Source organism: Girardinichthys multiradiatus, chromosome 1 (assembly GCF_021462225.1).
Source record: "Girardinichthys multiradiatus isolate DD_20200921_A chromosome 1, DD_fGirMul_XY1, whole genome shotgun sequence".
Taxonomy (NCBI): Eukaryota; Metazoa; Chordata; class Actinopteri; order Cyprinodontiformes; family Goodeidae; genus Girardinichthys; species Girardinichthys multiradiatus.
In genome coordinates, this window is record NC_061794.1 from 49,547,883 (window position 1) to 49,565,607 (window position 17,725).

At 43.6% G+C, this 17,725-nt stretch overlaps 1 protein-coding gene across 2 annotated transcripts in view; it reads left to right on the forward strand.

Annotated features, from left to right (window-relative positions):
- Nucleotides 1-17,725, forward strand: part of plxna3 (plexin A3) — a 182,819-nt gene that overhangs the window by 73,042 nt on the left and 92,052 nt on the right. For both annotated transcript variants that reach the window (XM_047360453.1, XM_047360380.1), the window contains exon 7: nucleotides 13,527-13,667. In XM_047360453.1, coding sequence (XP_047216409.1) covers nucleotides 13,527-13,667 — 141 coding nt within the window. The remainder of the gene's footprint in view (nucleotides 1-13,526; nucleotides 13,668-17,725) is intronic.

Consider the following 17,725-nt stretch of genomic DNA (forward strand, 5'->3'; position numbering starts at 1 on the left):
TGCCAGTCCAGAGGCACTGTCCCCGTCCGCCACACAATGTCGAAGAAGCGTGTCAACTATGACAGCCCAACAATATCCAGAGACTTGAGGTACTCAGGGCAGATCTCATCCAACCCCGAAGCCCTGCCAGCACGCAGCTTTTTAACCACCTCTGTGACTTCAGCCTGGGTGATGAAAGAGTCCAACCCCGAGTCCCTAGAATATTCTTCCACCAGGGAATGCAAGACGGCAGTATTGAGGAGATCCTCAAAGTACTCCTTCCACCGGCCTATAATACCCCCGGTCAAGGTCAGCAGCTCCCCACCCACACTGTAAACAGTGTTGGTGAAGCAACGCTTCCCCCTCCTGAGGTGCTGGACGGTTTGCCAGAATCGCTTCGAGGCCAACCGGTAGTCCTTCTCCATGGCCTCACCAAACTCCTCCCAAGCCCGAGTTTTTTCGGCTCTGCCACCACGCTTGGCCTCACGGTACCCGTCAGCCGCCTCAGGAGTCCCACAAGCCAAGCACAGCCGATAGAACTCCTTCTTCAGCTTGACAGCATCCCTTACTGCTGGGGATTGCTGGGTTCGGGGATTGCCACCGCGACAGGCACCGCAGACCTTACGGCCACATCTACGGGCAGCAGCATCGACAATAGACGCGCGGAGAACATGGTCCACTCAGACTCTATGTCTCCCTGATCTGGATTCATTTTCCATAATCTGTAAACCGTTTTATTCACCGAGAGAGTTTTCCTCGTTTATAATAATCGGCTCATATTTTCCACCTCATGGCTGCACTTCTGCTGCTGAAAAACATCTTGCTGAGATGATTACAGACGTGGAGAAAAAATACACGGACTCTTTCATCATAATACTGGGAGATTTTAACAGAGAAAACCTCTCCAATGAACTCCCCAAATACAGACAGCATATTAAGTGTCCCACCAGAGATAAAAACACACTGGACCATTGTTACACAGCTTTAAAGGACTCATATCATGCTGTTACCAGGGCTGCTCTGGGTTTTTCAGATCATTATCTAATCCACCTCATCCCAACCTACAGACAGAGACTAAGAGCTTCCAAACCCAAGGTTCACACTGTTAAGAAGTGGACTGAGGAATCAAAGCAGATGCTACAGGCCTGCTTTGAATGCACAGACTGGACTGTTTTTGAAACTTCAGCCACTGACTTAAACCAACTAACTGATGTGGTGACATCATACATCAGTTTCTGTGAGGACATGTGTGTGCAGACCAAGACCTTCTGCACCTTTGGGAACAACAAGCCATGGTTTACTCCACACCTCAGGAATGTACGTAGGGAAAAGGAAGAAGCTCACAGCAGTGGAGATTGGGCGCGGTACAGGCAGGCCAGGAACAGACTAACAAAGGAGATCAAAGCAGCTAAGAGAAGCTACAGTGAGAAGCTGAAGAACATCCTTTCTACTGGTGACACTTCAGCTGTATGGACTGGTCTGAGAAACCTGACTGCCTACAAGAGCCCCTCCACCCATCCTGAACACAGTCGTCTCCTGGCCAACCATCTGAATGGCTTCTACTGCAGACATGACAAGAAGCCATTCACACCTCAAATCATCCCCTCTACATCCCATTCAGGAACAAATTCTTCCCATAAAGCAACCAACCCCCTACCTTCAGATCCTCTGCCTGCACTAAAGATCTCCGAGGAAGATGTAAACAGGTTCTTTCAGCGCATGAAAACAAAGAAAGCTGGAGGACCTGATAATGTCTCCCCATCATGCCTGAAAGCCTGCACACATCAACTCGCTCCGATCTTCACAAGGATCTTCAACAAGTCACTGGAGAAATGTGAGGTCCCCTCCTGCCTCAAACGATCCACCATCATCCCGGTTCCCAAGAAACCCACCATCCTAGGATTAAATGACTACAGGCCTGTAGCCCTGACGTCTGTGGTCATGAAATCCTTTGAGCGGCTGGTGTTGAAGCACCTGAAAGACATCACAGGCCCCTGCTGGACCCCCTGCAGTTTTCTTACCGAGCAAACAGGTCAGAGGATGATGCTGTTAACTTAGGTCTACACTTCATCCTGCAACACCTCGACCACCCAGGGACGTACGCCAGGATCCTGTTTGTAGACTTCAGCTCGGCCTTCAACACCATCATACCAGACATCCTCCACCAGAAGCTCACCCAGCTCAACGTCCCAGCCTCCACCTGTCAGTGGATCAACAGCTTCCTGACGGACCGACAGCAGCAGGTGAGACTGGGGAGCATCTTCTCCTGATCCAGATCAATAAGTACTGGTGCCCCCCAGGGGTGTGTTCTATCCCCACTCCTCTTCTCTCTGTACACAAATGACTGCACCTCATCGGACTCGTCCGTGAAACTCCTGAAGTTTGCAGACGACACCACTGTCATTGGACTGATCCAGGACGGTGATGAGTCTGCATACAGACAGCAGGTGGATTGGCTGGTACACTGGTGTAGTCAGAACTACCTTGAACTCAACCCACTCAAGACTTCAGGTTCCTAGGAACCACTATCTCTGAGGACCTGAGATGGTCTTCACACATAGACACTGTTCGAAAGAAGGTCCAGCAGAGACTGTACTTCCTGAGGCAACTCAATAAGTTCAACCTTCCCCAGGAGCTGTTGGTCATCTTCTACACTGCCATCATTCCTGTCTTCATCCATCTCAGTGTGGTTTGGATCATCCACAAAACAGGACAGGTCCAGACTGCAACGAATAATCAGGACTGCTGAGAGAATAATCAGGGCTGACCTTCCCTACATTCAGGACTTATACAGGTCAAGGGTCAGGAAAAGAGCTGCTCAAATCTCTGCAGACCCCACACACCCTGCACATAAACTGTTCAGAGTTTTACCTTCAGGTGGCGCTACAGAGCACTGTTCACTAAAACCAGCCGCCACAGAGACAGTTTCTTCCTCCAGGATGTTTCTCTGATGAACATTCAATAGAGTACAAAACAACAGCAACAGATGTTGCAAATGCACCTTTTTATTATATATGTGAATATTGTACATTTGTATATTATGTATATTCTGTAATGCAAAAACAAAACCAAAGAGCAAAGTGTACCGGAGTCAAATTCCTTGTTTGTATGTACGAACTTGGCAATAAAGCTGATTCTGATTCTGATTAAGCTGCATGCAGTTCTGTGGACTACTGGATGATCTACTTTGGTATCAGCCTTTACTTGTAAAACGTTGTTGGATCAGCAGCTGGTCGGGTAAACCGGAACTTGTTGCTACTGGACGACCCTGGCAGCTCTAAAACAGATGGGTGCTCAGCAACACCTCGTCTTCATCCGTCAGGTAAACCAGCACAGAGATCAGGAGCTGTAAATAAAACAACCTTCCAGCAGCAACTCATCAGACTTGATTGCAGAGATTCAACAGAAACCTAAATTTCCTTCTGCATCAGACGCTCTGCTGCAGAGAAGAAAGATGGAGATAAGGGAGGAACGTAGAGGACGAGAAAAGCGAAAAATGAGAGTGGAGAAAGAAGAGGGTGAATGTGGAAATATCAGAGGATAATGATGAGAGATAAAACAGGTGAGGGTAACGTTTAATGGGGTAGAAAAATCTGGAGATGTTGGAGGTGGAAGAGCTGAGCTTTAATCCACTGAGCACCTGAGAGTGGGTCACATTATCAGAAAATACAGACAAGGAGGAAGTGATCACGTCCTGTTTGTAGCCAGTGTTTGGTTTGTCAGCTGATCCCAGAACTGGAGACGGAGGGAAGCTCAGAGGAGATGTGGATGTCTTCGTTAACCACCCTGTAGTCAGCGTTCCTGCAATGTTTCGGCTCTTTTCTCTGTTTTCCTGGAGTCTTGTCACCCTAAACGCTGCGAGATTCACTTACTGCAGGAGTTAATCAGCTTTGTGTCTCAAGAATCCTGATCTAGGATATGACTGATCCCTGTTAACAAGCTCTATATTTGATATGCAATCAAAATACTCATCTTCATTAAAAATAATGAGCGAAGACTGAAGCTAATCTCTTCACCCTGTTTGGACCAATGTTGAGCTTTTTACCAGGAAAATAAAAGTTTTTCTCCTTCCCGGTTGGAATCTGTTTGCTTCACAAATCCTTGGTCTATCTGGACGGATTGAGAAAAGGTCCTGAGAACAGGCAGGATGCATCCATAAATAGATCTGAATTAAACATGTCAGCTGGTTACATTAGCGGCCGTTTCCAACTCTACTGGTTGTAAATAAGTGGATTAATGAATTACTGTCTGAGTTGTTGGACTTAAGCAGGAAGGACGACATTATAGCCAATAAAGAGAGTGAAAACAGACTCGTCTTCATCAACTGTCTCACACATGCAACCAGTCAGATGCATTTTCCATCAGTGTTGCTGCAACAATCCAAGAAAGTTACAAGAGTTGCTGTTTTTTTATTCAAAATCGTTTTATTGGAACTTTTCATTATACATAAATGCGAACTATTCAGCAAAAAGGGCATGAAAGGTTTGGTAAGGATATTAAGACATGACGACATCAGCCCCCGCTGGGCTACAACAGCAGAATAACCATCAGTCCCCTGTCACTGGCAGGAAAGCATGGGCCCAGGTTCTGGAACAGTTTTAGGAAAGGCTCCCAGCCCTCTGAAATACTGGACTGAAAATCAGATTTTTTCCAGCTTTAAACAGGATGTGATGTCATCCAGCCGCTCTGGGCTGCTGGGATGAGAGGCTTCCCTCCACCTGAGAAGAGAGGCGAATGACAGAACTGCTTGTTTGTTCCTGATTAGTTTCACCATTTCCTCCACAACTCCACAAGTAGAGCAATCAGTAGGTCAGGGGTCAAATGTGTAACTAACACACATGACATGATGTGGAAAACCTCCCTCCAGAATCTATTTAGACATGAACCGGACCAATACATTTGGATGAAATACTTCATCATATTTACATCTCAAACATGCTGTGCGCACAGAGATCATAATATAACCCATAAGTTCAACACAGTCATGCAGCTAAAAACAAATATCTGAGCAAGAAAGAGATTTTGTCATAACAAAGCCCAGGAGTCCTCTGACTTAGAAACACCTTCAGACCTCTTCAGATTTAGCAATCTGCTGTGTATGGATGAGATAAGCCGCTTTTCATAGAGGGTGAACATTGCATTGGATCTTTCCCTTTTCTGCTGCCAGAGTGATGCAGGCCTCTGTGAAAGATTTAGGAAGGCAGCCTTGGTTAAACGGTTCTGATAGAACCAAATTCAGACCGCAATAGAGAGCATTTTTTAAAAAGATTCTGTGGGGAGCCGTCAGAACCCAGACATGTCTGTGAAATCAGGACCTGCATCTTCACTCTCAGGTCTGACGTAAGTTTAGAAATATTAGAGCGGCCAAGTGAAATATTGTTGAGATTCTAAAGTTTATTGTTGAATAGAAAAGTCCCTAAATGCTTCATTTATGTGTAAGTGGTCCAGAGTTGTGCAGACATTTGCTAATTGGATTTGGGGGATACTTTGCTGAGCTACTGCACCCTTCAGCTCCTTTTTCTCTCTGTATATTTAAAACACTGACTTACTTTTCATAAGCGGCTGTTCTAATGAGGGAGTGGTCAGTAAGTCAAGCTTGGTTTTAGGTTCCAGTCTTTTTTTGTACAGAATCAGGATTCTTGATTTGGACATATTGTTGTAAATCTGTTTAACCAGCTGGGCCAGATGTGCTCTCTCTTTCAGGGATGTATGCTATAATTTGCCCTGAGGAAGGCCTTAAGGGTATCTCATACCGTTAAAAGTAAGACCTCAGGGGTCACATTGGTGAACCTCTTTTGAGCGACTTCAGGGAGAGGTATGGCCAAAGTGACAGGGGCGTGGTCTGAGATAACAATACTGTAGTGGTCACAGGCATGAACTGGAGGAATTAGTTGATCAATAAAAAAGTAGTCCATCCCTGAAAACGTGAGAAAAGAAAGCGTATTCTCTTTGAACTTGTGCAGAGAACACAACACATCACAGACCATAGTTACACAGGAAGGCCTTAATTGCATGGGACAACCTACTCGCTCTGCCAGGGTTGGTAGAGGACCTGTCTAAGACTGGATCAAGCCAACAGTTCAGGTCTCCTTTGAGAATAAGGAAGAATGTATTGAGGTTAGGAAGAACTGAAATAAGTGCTCACAGAAACAATAATGAGCACTACTGGTGTGTTATACAGTTAACAGGAACAATCACATATCGACAGAAGGGTTTTTCCTCTTCGCTGAGCATCTCTGATGAGGAGGTCCGGCTGAAGTCAGGCTGGATGGTCTGGAAAAATATCACTGGGGCAGCACTTCTGCTCCATCATACTGTCTGACCGGAAGCCCAAAAGTTGCTGTTTGAAGCAAAACCGAGAAACGTCATGATGATCGAACTCAAAGCAAGGCTTTTCCTTTATAATTTGCATATTTTGAAAATTGAAACCAATATTAAACAAATTAAAATACACCGCCAGGCCAAAAAATAAGTCGTCACCAAAAAAAAAGGTCACACACTCTAATATTTGGTTGGACCTCCTTTAGCTTTGATTACGACAGGCATTCGCTGTGGCATTGTTTCTATAAGCTTCTGCAATGTCTCAAGATCTATTTCCACCCAGTGTTGCATTCATTTTTCACCAAGATGTTGCATTGATGATGATACAGTCTGACCACTGCACAAAGCCTTCTCCAGTACATCCCAAAGATTCTCCATGGGGTTAAGGTCTGGACTCTGTGGAGGCCAATGTGTGAGAATGATGTCTCATGCTCCCTGAACCACTCTTTCACAATTGGAGCCTGTTGAATCCTGGCATTGTCATCTTGGAATAGGCCCGTACTATCAGGGAAGAAAAACTCTATTGATGGAATAACCTGGTCATTCAGTATATTCAGGTAGTCAGCTGACCTCATTCTTTGAACACATACTGTTGCTGAACCCTGACCTGACCACCTGCAGCAACCCCAGATCATAGCACTGCCCCCACAGGCTGGTACAGCAGGCACTAGGCATGATGGGTGCATCGCTTCCCCTGCCTCTCTTCTTACCCTGATGCCCCCATCACTCTGGAACAGGATAAATCTGGACTCATCAGACCATATGACCTTCTTCCATTGTTCCAGAGTCCAATCTTTATGCTCCCTAGCTAATTGAAGCCTTTTTTCCAGTTAGCCTCACTGATTAATGGTTTTCTTCAGGCTACACAGCTGTTCAGTCCCAATCCCTTGAGTTCCCTTCGTATTGTGCGTTTGGAAATGTTCTTACTTTCACTATTAAACAGCCTGGAGTTCTACTGTTGTTTTTCTTTGATTTAATTTCACCAAACGTTTAAGTGATCGTCCATCACGATCATTCAGGATTTTTTCCGGCCACATTTCTTCTTCGAAGACGACGGGTCCCCAATATCCTTCCAGTTTTTAATAATGCGTTGGACAGTTCTTAACCCAATTTGGTAGTTTCTGCAATCTCCTTAGATGTTTTCTCTGCTTGATGCATGTCAATGATTTGACTTCTGAAACAGACTGACCTCTTTTCCACGACCTCAGGATGTTTCTTTCAACATGGTTGTTTAAGAAATGAGAAGCAACTCATTGCACCAGTTGGGGTTAAATAACTTGTTGCCAGCTGAAACATAATATACCCATGCAGTAATTGTCCAATGAGAGACTTGAACCTACTTGCTTAGTTAAATCCAGGTGGCAACTTTTTTTTGGCCAGTGAGTGTGTGTGACCTGACTGATTCGACTTTGCAAAGTGTCAGATTTATCATAAAAATGTATCATCCACCTCAGCCTCAAGCTTTTTTATTCAATACATGTTATTTCCATCCAAATGAACAAAATGATGGTTGTGGCACATTTGTTTAGAAGTCTCATGATTGGCAGGCATGCAGTTTTAGGTTATACACCCTACAGAATCGTGTATTTTTGTCATTAATACAGTCAGTCAGTCATTTTCTACTGCTTATTCCATAGTGGGTCGCGGGGGAGCTGGTGCCTATCTCCAGCAGTCTATGGGCGAGAGGCAGGGTACACCCTGGACAGGTCGCCAGTCCATCGCAGGGCAACACACAAACAACCATGCACACACTCATTCATACACCTAAGGTCAATTTTAGAGTGACCAATTAACCTAACAGGCATGTCTTTGGACTGTGGGAGGAAGCCGGAGTACCCGGTGAGAACCCACGCATGCACGGGGAGAACATGCAAACTCCATGCAGAAAGACCCCCAGCTGGGAATCAAACCCAGGACCTTCTTGCTGCAAGGCAACAGTGCTACCAACTGCGCCACCGTGCAGCCTAACATGTTTTTAAAAAATCCTTCAATTTAAGTATTGCAAGTAACTTTAAGGGACAGATGTTCTTTTTATAATAACAATAATAATATATCTTAACATTACATCAAACATTTTATTAAAATAAGAAATATATGTGTCATTTGTCAATAAAGTTATGGTTAGATCACACAGACTCAATATTAGGGGGAATGAATATCCAACTCTCCAATAAAAACAAACAGATTTTAACAACTGATCTATAAATAGATTCTTATGTGTGGCCATAACAACAGATGACAAATATATTCTTCTAATTTCTGCCAGAGACACAAACTACTGCTTAGTTGGAGACTGACCCACGTCCAAATATGTAGATTGGATTATAGGTTTAATGTTCGGCAGCGTTCTGAGACACTGAGTAAAATGATAACAATATTCCCCTGCCTTCAGGAGTAAGAGGAGGAGGAAGGTTGGTGGAAATCTGACAAAGAATAGGAAGTTAAGTTCAACAAGGAAAGAAGAGTTTTGAGAGCACTGTTTGAAAATGGAAATATTGGAAGATGGAACGGAGCGGCGGAGATGATGTTCTGAGAATTCTGAGTGTTTTGGGCTCACCAACTGCATAAGGGAGAGCATCCAAGAGGAGGGAAAATCTGGCACAATTTTAGTGGTACCGAAACATTTAACAGAACACGGTAAATTTGGACTTTGTGACCAGTTAGTGATCGTTTAGGAACAGTCACTGCAGCTAAACGGACTCTGGAGAAGCCATAGAAGTTAATACTTCAAAAAGGCCGCCTGAGAAGCACTACTGCCAACATTTTAGGTGATCTTCCAGGTGTCCAGTTCTACTGGGGAAATCCACTCGTCCCAGAACCACACGAAGACTCCGATTGGAAGAACCTAAAGGTTTTTGATACCATAGAAACTTTATAATTAGTTATTTTTTTCAACCAGTTTTTAGAAGATTCACTGCAGCTCTTTAATGGGTCACTCTGAAGGGAAAGCGAATTAGTTACTGGTTCTAATTCCAGGTAGATCCAAGTTCTAGTCAAGTAGAAGCTTCAGGAGACTGACTGTTAACATTCCTGTGAGTTTGGATCTCTGATCTGCATCTTAAATCTCTCCCAGTTCTGACTCTGGTTTCCTTGTTGAAGGAAGGATGCATAAAGTTGCATCACTGCAGGCGACACGCTGCAGAAAACAGAGGTGGACTAATTATTATTCGGTTGCCAAGGAGACGATGGAAGAACGAGTAAATCCTGCAGCTCCCCGAAGAGACTGAAGACTCTTCACCCTCTTGCTCAACCACTCAGTCCAGGAGAGGAGATGGGGGGTAAATGGGGGTGTATAATCTGTTATATTAACTGTAATTGTTTCCATGGTGATGATAATGAGGGCTTAAAGGGAGAACTGTTGTGGGGCTCAGCTGAAGCCAGTTTGTTATGTTTGTTTTAGCGATTAACTCCATGAAATCTGTTATTTAAGCAGCTAAACGTGAACATTTCAACCCTCAGATTACTGCTGATTGAGGTTTTATGAAGCTGTTTGGTCTGGCGTTCTTCTGCTGCATGGAGATCCCTGCAGCTGCTGGAGTTAGGGTTCATTTTACAAGTTTTTAAACTCATTAAGATGTTTAAATCAACGTTTTCAATCCATGAAGCCTTTAGATCCGTCAGATCTTTCCAAACCTCTGGAACAGACTCCTTGGAGATCCCAGAATCTCTGGAAGTTTGGATATTTTAAATATTTATCTGTATTTAATTACTTAGTAATTAGTTTTTATGTAGCTTTTATTTGACTATATCTTTATGCTTAAACATTAAACGTTTTAATTTTGTTTTTGGATTTAACTTTTAAGAAACATTCATCTAATTTTTGGATCTGTTTCTATAGAAATATATGCAGATGACTGAAGCTGTTGGTGTTCCTTTAGCGGGTTCCTCTGGTTCTGTCTCCTGGGCTTTCTTTGCTTCTTAATCGGTCTTTTAATATTTCAGCTGGTTGTTTTTAGATGGATTCAGAAGTTGAGAAGATTGGGTTTCATCTAAGAAATTCTGTGCTGCACAGAGCTGGGTCACGGTTCTACGGAGGTCTACTCAGTTCTACCGGGTTTGATAGGCAGATTTCTTTGGACCTAAACAGTGCTGAACAAACTGGCTGATTGTCATTTGGTGAGTCAAAGCGAACAGTTCAGGTGTTACTGTTACAAATATCCAAACTTCAGCCGAGCAGCTTCAGACACCGACAGAAACATCTGCAGCAGCCAAGGTGTACAGGAAGCAGTGAGGGTCAGAGGTCAGAAGATGTGCTAAGATTTTGGTGAAAAACATGCGGTGAGATGGTGAGATGTTCTCCTGTCTCCAGCTGTGACGCCGGGTTAGAGCCTCTACAATAATTTAGTGTTGTGTGTTTGAGAGCCTGAGGGTTGAAACCATCACTTGGTGGTCTCACTGTTGTCTGCAGAGTGTGGTGGGGGAGGGGACGGATCCAATAAGCTTAACAGCCCCCACACCCCCCCAGCCCCGCCTCATTCACCCTTCACTGCCCTTCCTCCTCCTCGGCTTCCTCCCTCGGGGGCTAATGGCTGACTGAACAACGTTTAGTGTCTGTCTGAATGAGCTGAAAGGACTCGGTGGTCCTCTGCCACACCGTCTCCTCTGCTCGGTCAAACCTGGTTCGGTATCTTGATTCTTACGAATGGATCGGAGCTCACACTTCCACAAGGAGTGGATGCGTCAGGACCAGATTTCTGGAATCAGAACCAAAGCTCTGCACATATCAATAAAATGTGAAGTTAAATGAACAAATCACGAGTAGAAGTTCTGATTCAGACCAAGGAGTTAAAAATGTCACTTTAACGGGTCAGGTTTAAACAACATCGTGTGGTTCTTCAGAACTTCCTGTTCTCACTCCAAGGACGAAAAACATCATTTTCTAATTTGTTCACATTATTGTGAACATGGAGAAGAGCAGCAGCAGCTGGACGAAACCTGATAGCGGTCCACTCTAGGCCCACTGCACGTGTGTGTGTGTGTGTGTGTGTGTGTGTGTGTGTGTGTGTGTGTGTGTGTGTGTGTGTGTGTGTGTGTGTGTGTGTGTGCTGCAGTGAAAGCAGTGCAGGTGTTGAGTTTCAGGCTTTGCTAATGTGTTTGTGAATGACAGTGAGAGGCAGACAGATTGAATGAGAGCTGAATGGGTCTGTTAACAGACACTAATGGTTCTGACAGAACACGATTTCCTTTAGCAAGCCCAGAATTCAAGGTCCTCACTGAAAGAAAACACCTGAGAAAATGTGACAAAAAATGAAAAAAAGAGGCTTAAAACATTCAATGAAAAACGACAGAAAATCCCAGCGAGTGTCTTTCATCAGTCTGTTAACTGTAGATGGAGAAGAGATGGACTTCAACCAGACAAGATCCAATACAACGACTCTGTTGTTTTTCTTTCGTATTTTGTTTTTGATAAATTCCCTTTCTGTTTCCCATTATGTTTCCATTTTTAACAGGCCTCTGGCCCAAATCTCTTCTCACTGATGGATCGACCCCAGTTAAAGGCCATTAAAAGCTACAGAAAGGATTTAAAGTGTAATAATGACACAAAACGATTAATTATTTTAAAAAAATCTAGATTAATGCTGGAGTTATTTCTGATCATGAGATTTTTTAACAAAGGTTTAAGCTAAATTTCTATAAACATCACACATTTGGTAGAGCTGCAGGACTCTGTGACTGAATATATGTGTCATCAACACACACACACACACACACACACACACCCACAGACTGGGTATTATCAGTTATGGAGTCAGTTTATCTGAAATGAGCTGGCAGCTTTACTCTAACCAACACACACACACACACACTGAGGCGTTAGGTTACAGAGGAATGTCATGCTGCAGGCCTGTAGATCTGTGTGTGTGTGTGTGTGTGTACGCAGCATCATGTTTCCAGCACAATGTAAAAAATAGTGAAAATGAAAAAGCCTGTTTAACGCAAACATCTTCCAGAAACTACCCAAAGGGAGGGTTAGAGACTTCAGGTGCAAACAGCTGCTGCAGGATGCTAAAGCTAATCAGGAGGGTTGAGTTTGTTTTGGTCACATGATCCCAGCAGGTCTCGGTCTATCAGCACACACACCTGTTTCCATCCAGTAATTTCTTGCAACACTTGAAGACCAAACATTTTCCAGCCCTCCAGCAACCTGGTTCTGAGGACGTTTTTGTGCCCATAGTGTCGTCTCCAGAGGTCCAGTCCCCACATGGCTGGTCATGTATTAACACAAGAAGAGACTGAGGACGAGCAAATATCCGACAGTTGAACTCTGTGAGGTCAGAGGTCGTGTAGTTGAAGGGCTCAATGTGTTGGGAACAAAGTTGGTGCTGATGGTTAGAATCCCAGTTGGGAATCACAACTCAAAGGTCACAGGTCACTTCCTGTATTGCTGCATCACTGAGATTTCCTTCAGCTTTAGATTTCACACACACTTCCTGTCCATCTTCTCTCCTCTGCTTACATTAATGAAGAAGTTCCAGTGTTTCTGTTCTTATGAAGTAACAACAGATGGACCGACCTCCATGTTGGTTTTGGAACAATGACACCTTCTAACATGTTTCTGCAGCTCAGCTGGTTTCTGTCTTCTGCAGTGTCCTAGTTTAACGTCTCCTCCCTTTCTACTGCTGCTGCCTCCGTTAAACAGGATTGTGGAAATGTGTGTGTTCTGGTGTGTGTGTGTGTGAGTAACTCGTCAGCCCTAATTAAGTCAGGCTGCTTAACGAGTAGACAGTTAATTGACTACACACACTTGTCCTTCATCCCTAGTTTCTTTCTTTCTTTCTTCCTTCCTTCCTTCCTCAGTGGTGGTGTTTTTTTGGGTCAGGTGGGGGGAGGGGGTGTTGGGAGATTTGGGGGAGTCTTATTTTAGTTGCTCCACATTTTTGCAGCGTTCCTCTCTTCATCATCTCTCTGCTGTATTCAGCATCACTCCTCTTCCTCCCCCTCCTCCTCAGCATTCATCCTCTCCAGTGAAATCTAATCCCATTACTCAGGCTGACGTCCATAAAACGGTGTTTTAATGCTAATCAGACGTGAGGCCGACTCTCTGCTGCAGGGAGCGACTTTTATTAAATCTTTGAGGGATTTTCATCTTCAGAGGAAGATGGTGAAGAAGGTCCTCATGTGACTGTTGTTGGGGAGACTAACTGTAATGGGGAAATAAAATTACTTTCTGACCGTCTGGACCTTTAAATAAATGAGCGATAATAATGTTAATGTCTGTGTTTCAGATCCGTGTGGACGGGATCCCGCCGCCAGCCCAGAATGCTTTGCTGTACGAGACGGTGACGGTGGTGGAAGGCAAGCCAATCCTGAGGGATATGGTGTTCAGTCCGTACCATCAGTACATCTACCTGCTGAGTGACAGACAGGTAAGAGCCCCTGCTGAGGGACCACCTGATGGCCTGCAGTATGAGGAAGATAATGAGTCAAATATGAACTCCACAGCGAGACTTCAGACAACGGCACAGACTAATCCAGGCTCAGATCTGAGGTCATTTGAATTATCTAACATGTCCCAGAAGAACCCAACATTGCAGCTCCAGCAACAACAGCGTCCATGTTCTGCTCAGAGGAAGTTCAACAACTGTCACTTCCTGTGCAGCCGCCACCCAATAAGCACACACCGACACCATGGTTCTGCTCATTGCTGGAGGTTCCAAGACTGGAAAATATGGAACCATATCTGCACTAGTGGCAGGTCTTTCCAGAAGTTTAAAGTCATGAATGAAAGGAACAAAATAAAGATTTAAGAAGAGACAAATTTAACTTTTTATTTCTAAACAGAAATTTTTCTTTTTGTAATCATTGGGCTAAACTAAGTTATAAAACAATACTCATACAGCTGTTAAACGTGTTGCAGCTATTGAAGTTGTTGCGGCTGTTGAAGTTGTTGCAGGTGTTGCAGCTGTTGAAGTTGTTGAAGTTGTTGTAGATGTTGAAGTTGTTGAAGGTGTTGGTGTTGCAGCTAGTGAAGGTGCTGGTGTTGCAGCAATTGAAGTTGTTAAAGGTGTTGCAGGTGTTGAAGTTGTTGTAGGTGTTAAAAGTGTTGCAGCTATTAAAGGTGTTGCAGTTGTTGCAGGTGTTAAAATTGTTGCAGCTATTGAAGTTGTTGAAGTTGTTGTAGATGTTGAAGTTGTTGAAGGTGCTGGTGTTGCAGCAATTGAAGGTGTTGAAGGTGTTGCAGTTGTTGAAGTTTTTGCGGCTGTAGAAGTTGTTAAAGGTGTTGCAGGTGTTGAAGTTGTTGTGGCTGTTGAAGTTATTGCGGCTGTAGAAGTTGTTAAAGGTGTTGCAGGTGTTGAAGTTGTTAAAGTTGTTGCAGGTGTTGCAGGTTTTAAAAGTGTTGCAGCTATTGAAGTTGTTGCAGCTGTTGCAGCTGTTGAAGTTGTTGGCGTTGTTGCAGCTGTTGAAGTTGTTGTAGGTGTTAAATGTGTTGCAGCTATTAAAAGTGTTGCAGTTGTTGCAGGTGTTAAAATTGTTGCAGCTTTGAAGTTTTTGAAGGTGTTGGTGTTGCAGCTAGTGAAGGTGCTGGTGTTGCAGCAATTGAAGGTGTTGCAGCTATTAAAGTTGTTGAAGGTGTTAAAAGTGTTGCAGTTGTTGAAGTTGTTGCAGCTGTTGAAGTTGTTGCAGCTGTTGAAATTGTTGCAGTTATTGCAGTTGTTGAAGGTGTTAAAAGTGTTGCAGTTGTTGAAGTTGTTGCGGCTGTTGAAGTTGTTAAAGGTGTTGAAGTTGTTGCGGCTTTTGAAGTTGTTAAAGGTGTTGCAGGTGTTGAAGTTGTTAAAGTTGTTGCAGGTGTTAAAAGTGTTGCAGCTATTGAAGGTGTTGCAGCTGTTGAAGTTGTTTCAGTTGTTGAAATTGTTGCAGTTATTGCAGTTGTTGAAGGTGTTGCAGCTGTTGAAGTTGTTGCAGGTGTTGCAGCTGTTGAAGGTGTTGCAGCTGTTGAAGTTGTTGCAGGTGTTGCAGCTGTTGAAGGTGTTGCAGTTGTTAAAGTTGTTGCAGGTGTTGCAGCTGTTGAAGGTGTTGCAGTTGTTAAAGTTGTTGCAGGTGTTGCAGCTGTTGAAGTTGTTGAAGGTGTTAAAAGTGTTGCAGTTGTTGAAGTTGTTGCGGCTGTAGAAGTTGTTAAAGGTGTTGCAGGTGTTGAAGTTGTTGCGGCTTTTGAAGTTGTTGCAGGTGTTGCAGCTGTTGAAGTTGTTGTAGGTGTTAAATGTGTTGCAGCTATTAAAAGTGTTGCAGTTGTTGCAGGTGTTAAAATTGTTGCAGCTATTGAAGTTGTTGCAGCTGTTGAAGTTGTTGCAGGTGTTGCAGCTGTTGAAGGTGTTGTATGTGTTGCAGCTATTAAAAGTGTTGCAACTGTTGAAATTGTTGCAGGTGTTGCAGCTGTTGAAATTGTTGCAGTTGTTAAAGTTGTTGCAGGTGTTGTAGATGTTGAAGGTGTTGGTGTTGCAGCTAGTGAAGGTGCTGGTGTTGCAGCAATTGAAGGTGTTGAAGGTGTTGCAGCTATTAAAGTTGTTGAAGGTGTTAAAAGTGTTGCAGTTGTTGAAGTTGTTGCGGCTTTTGAAGTTGTTAAAGTTGTTGCAGGTGTTAAAAGTGTTGCAGCTATTGAAGGTGTTGCAGCTGTTGAAGGTGTTGCAGCTGTTGAAGTTGTTGCAGCTGTTGAAGGTGTTGTATGTGTTGCAGCTATTAAAAGTGTTGCAACTGTTGAAATTGTTGCAGCTGTTGAAGTTGTTGCAGCTGTTGAAATTGTTGCAGGTGTTGCAGCTGTTGAAATTGTTGCAGTTGTTAAAGTTGTTGGAGGTGTTGCAGCTGTTGAAGTTGTTGCAGCTGTTGAAGTTGTTGCAGGTGTTGCAGCTGTTGAAATGATTGCAGTTATTGCAGTTGTTGAAGGTGTTGCAGTTATTGCAGTTGTTGAAGGTGTTGCAGCTGTTGAAGTTGTTGCATGTGTTGCAGCTGTTGAAGGTGTTGTATGTGTTGCAGCTATTAAAAGTGTTGCAACTGTTGAAATTGTTGCAGCTGTTGAAGTTGTTGCAGCTGTTGAAATTGTTGCAGTTATTGCAGTTGTTGAAGGTGTTGCAGCTGTTGAAGTTGTTGTAGATGTTGAAGTTGTTGAAGGTGTTGCTGTTGCAGCTAGTGAAGGTGCTGGTGTTGCAGCAATTGAAGGTGTTGAAGGTGTTGAAGTTGTTGCGGCTGTAGAAGTTGTTAAAGGTGTTGCAGGTGTTGAAGTTGTTGCGGCTGTTGCAGCTGTTGAAGTTGTTGTAAGTGTTAAAAGTGTTGCAGTTGTTGCAGGTGTTAAAATTGTTGCAGCTATTGAAGTTGTTGTAGATGTTGAAGTTGTTGAAGGTGTTGGTGTTGCAGCTAGTGAAGGTGCTGGTGTTGCAGCAATTGAAGGTCTTGCAGTTGTTGAAGTTGTTGTGGCTGTTGAAGTTGTTAAAGGTGTTGCAGGTGTTGAAGTTGTTGTGGCTGTTGAAGTTGTTGAAGGTGCTGGTGTTGCAGCAATTGAAGGTGTTAAAAGTGTTGCAGTTGTTGAAGTTGTTGCGGCTGTAGAAGTTGTTAAAGGTGTTGCAGGTGTTGAAGTTGTTGTGGCTGTTGAAGTTGTTGCGGCTGTAGAAGTTGTTAAAGGTGTTGCAGGTGTTGAAGTTGTTAAAGTTGTTGCAGGTGTTGCAGGTTTTAAAAGTGTTGCAGCTATTGAAGTTGTTGCAGCTGTTGAAGTTGTTGGCGTTGTTGCAGCTGTTGAAGTTGTTGTAGGTGTTAAATGTGTTGCAGCTATTAAAAGTGTTGCAGTTGTTGCAGGTGTTAAAATTGTTGCAGCTATTGAAGTTTTTGAAGGTGTTGGTGTTGCAGCTAGTGAAGGTGCTGGTGTTGCAGCAATTGAAGGTGTTGCAGCTATTAAAGTTGTTGAAGGTGTTAAAAGTGTTGCAGTTGTTGACGTTGTTGCGGCTGTAGAAGTTGTTAAAGGTGTTGCAGGTGTTGCAGGTGTTAAAAGTGTTGCAGCTATTGAAGGTGTTGCAGCTGTTGAAGTTGTTGCAGGTGTTAAATGTGTTGCAGCTGTTGAAGTTGTTGCAGCTGTTGAAATTGTTGCAGTTATTGCAGTTGTTGAAGGTGTTAAAAGTGTTGCAGTTGTTGAAGTTGTTGCCGCTGTTGAAGTTGTTAAAGGTGTTGAAGTTGTTGCGGCTTTTGAAGTTGTTAAAGGTGTTGCAGGTGTTGAAGTTGTTGGTGTTGCAGCTAGTGAAGGTGCTGGTGTTGCAGCAATTGAAGGTGTTGAAGGTGTTGCAATTGTTGAAGTTGTTGCGGTTGTAGAAGTTGTTAAAGGTGTTGCAGGTGTTGAAGTTTTTGCGGCTGTTGAAGTTGTTAAAGGTGTTGCAGGTGTTGAAGTTGTTAAAGTTGTTGCAGGTGTTGAAGTTGTTGTAGGTGTTAAAAGTGTTGCAGCTATTAA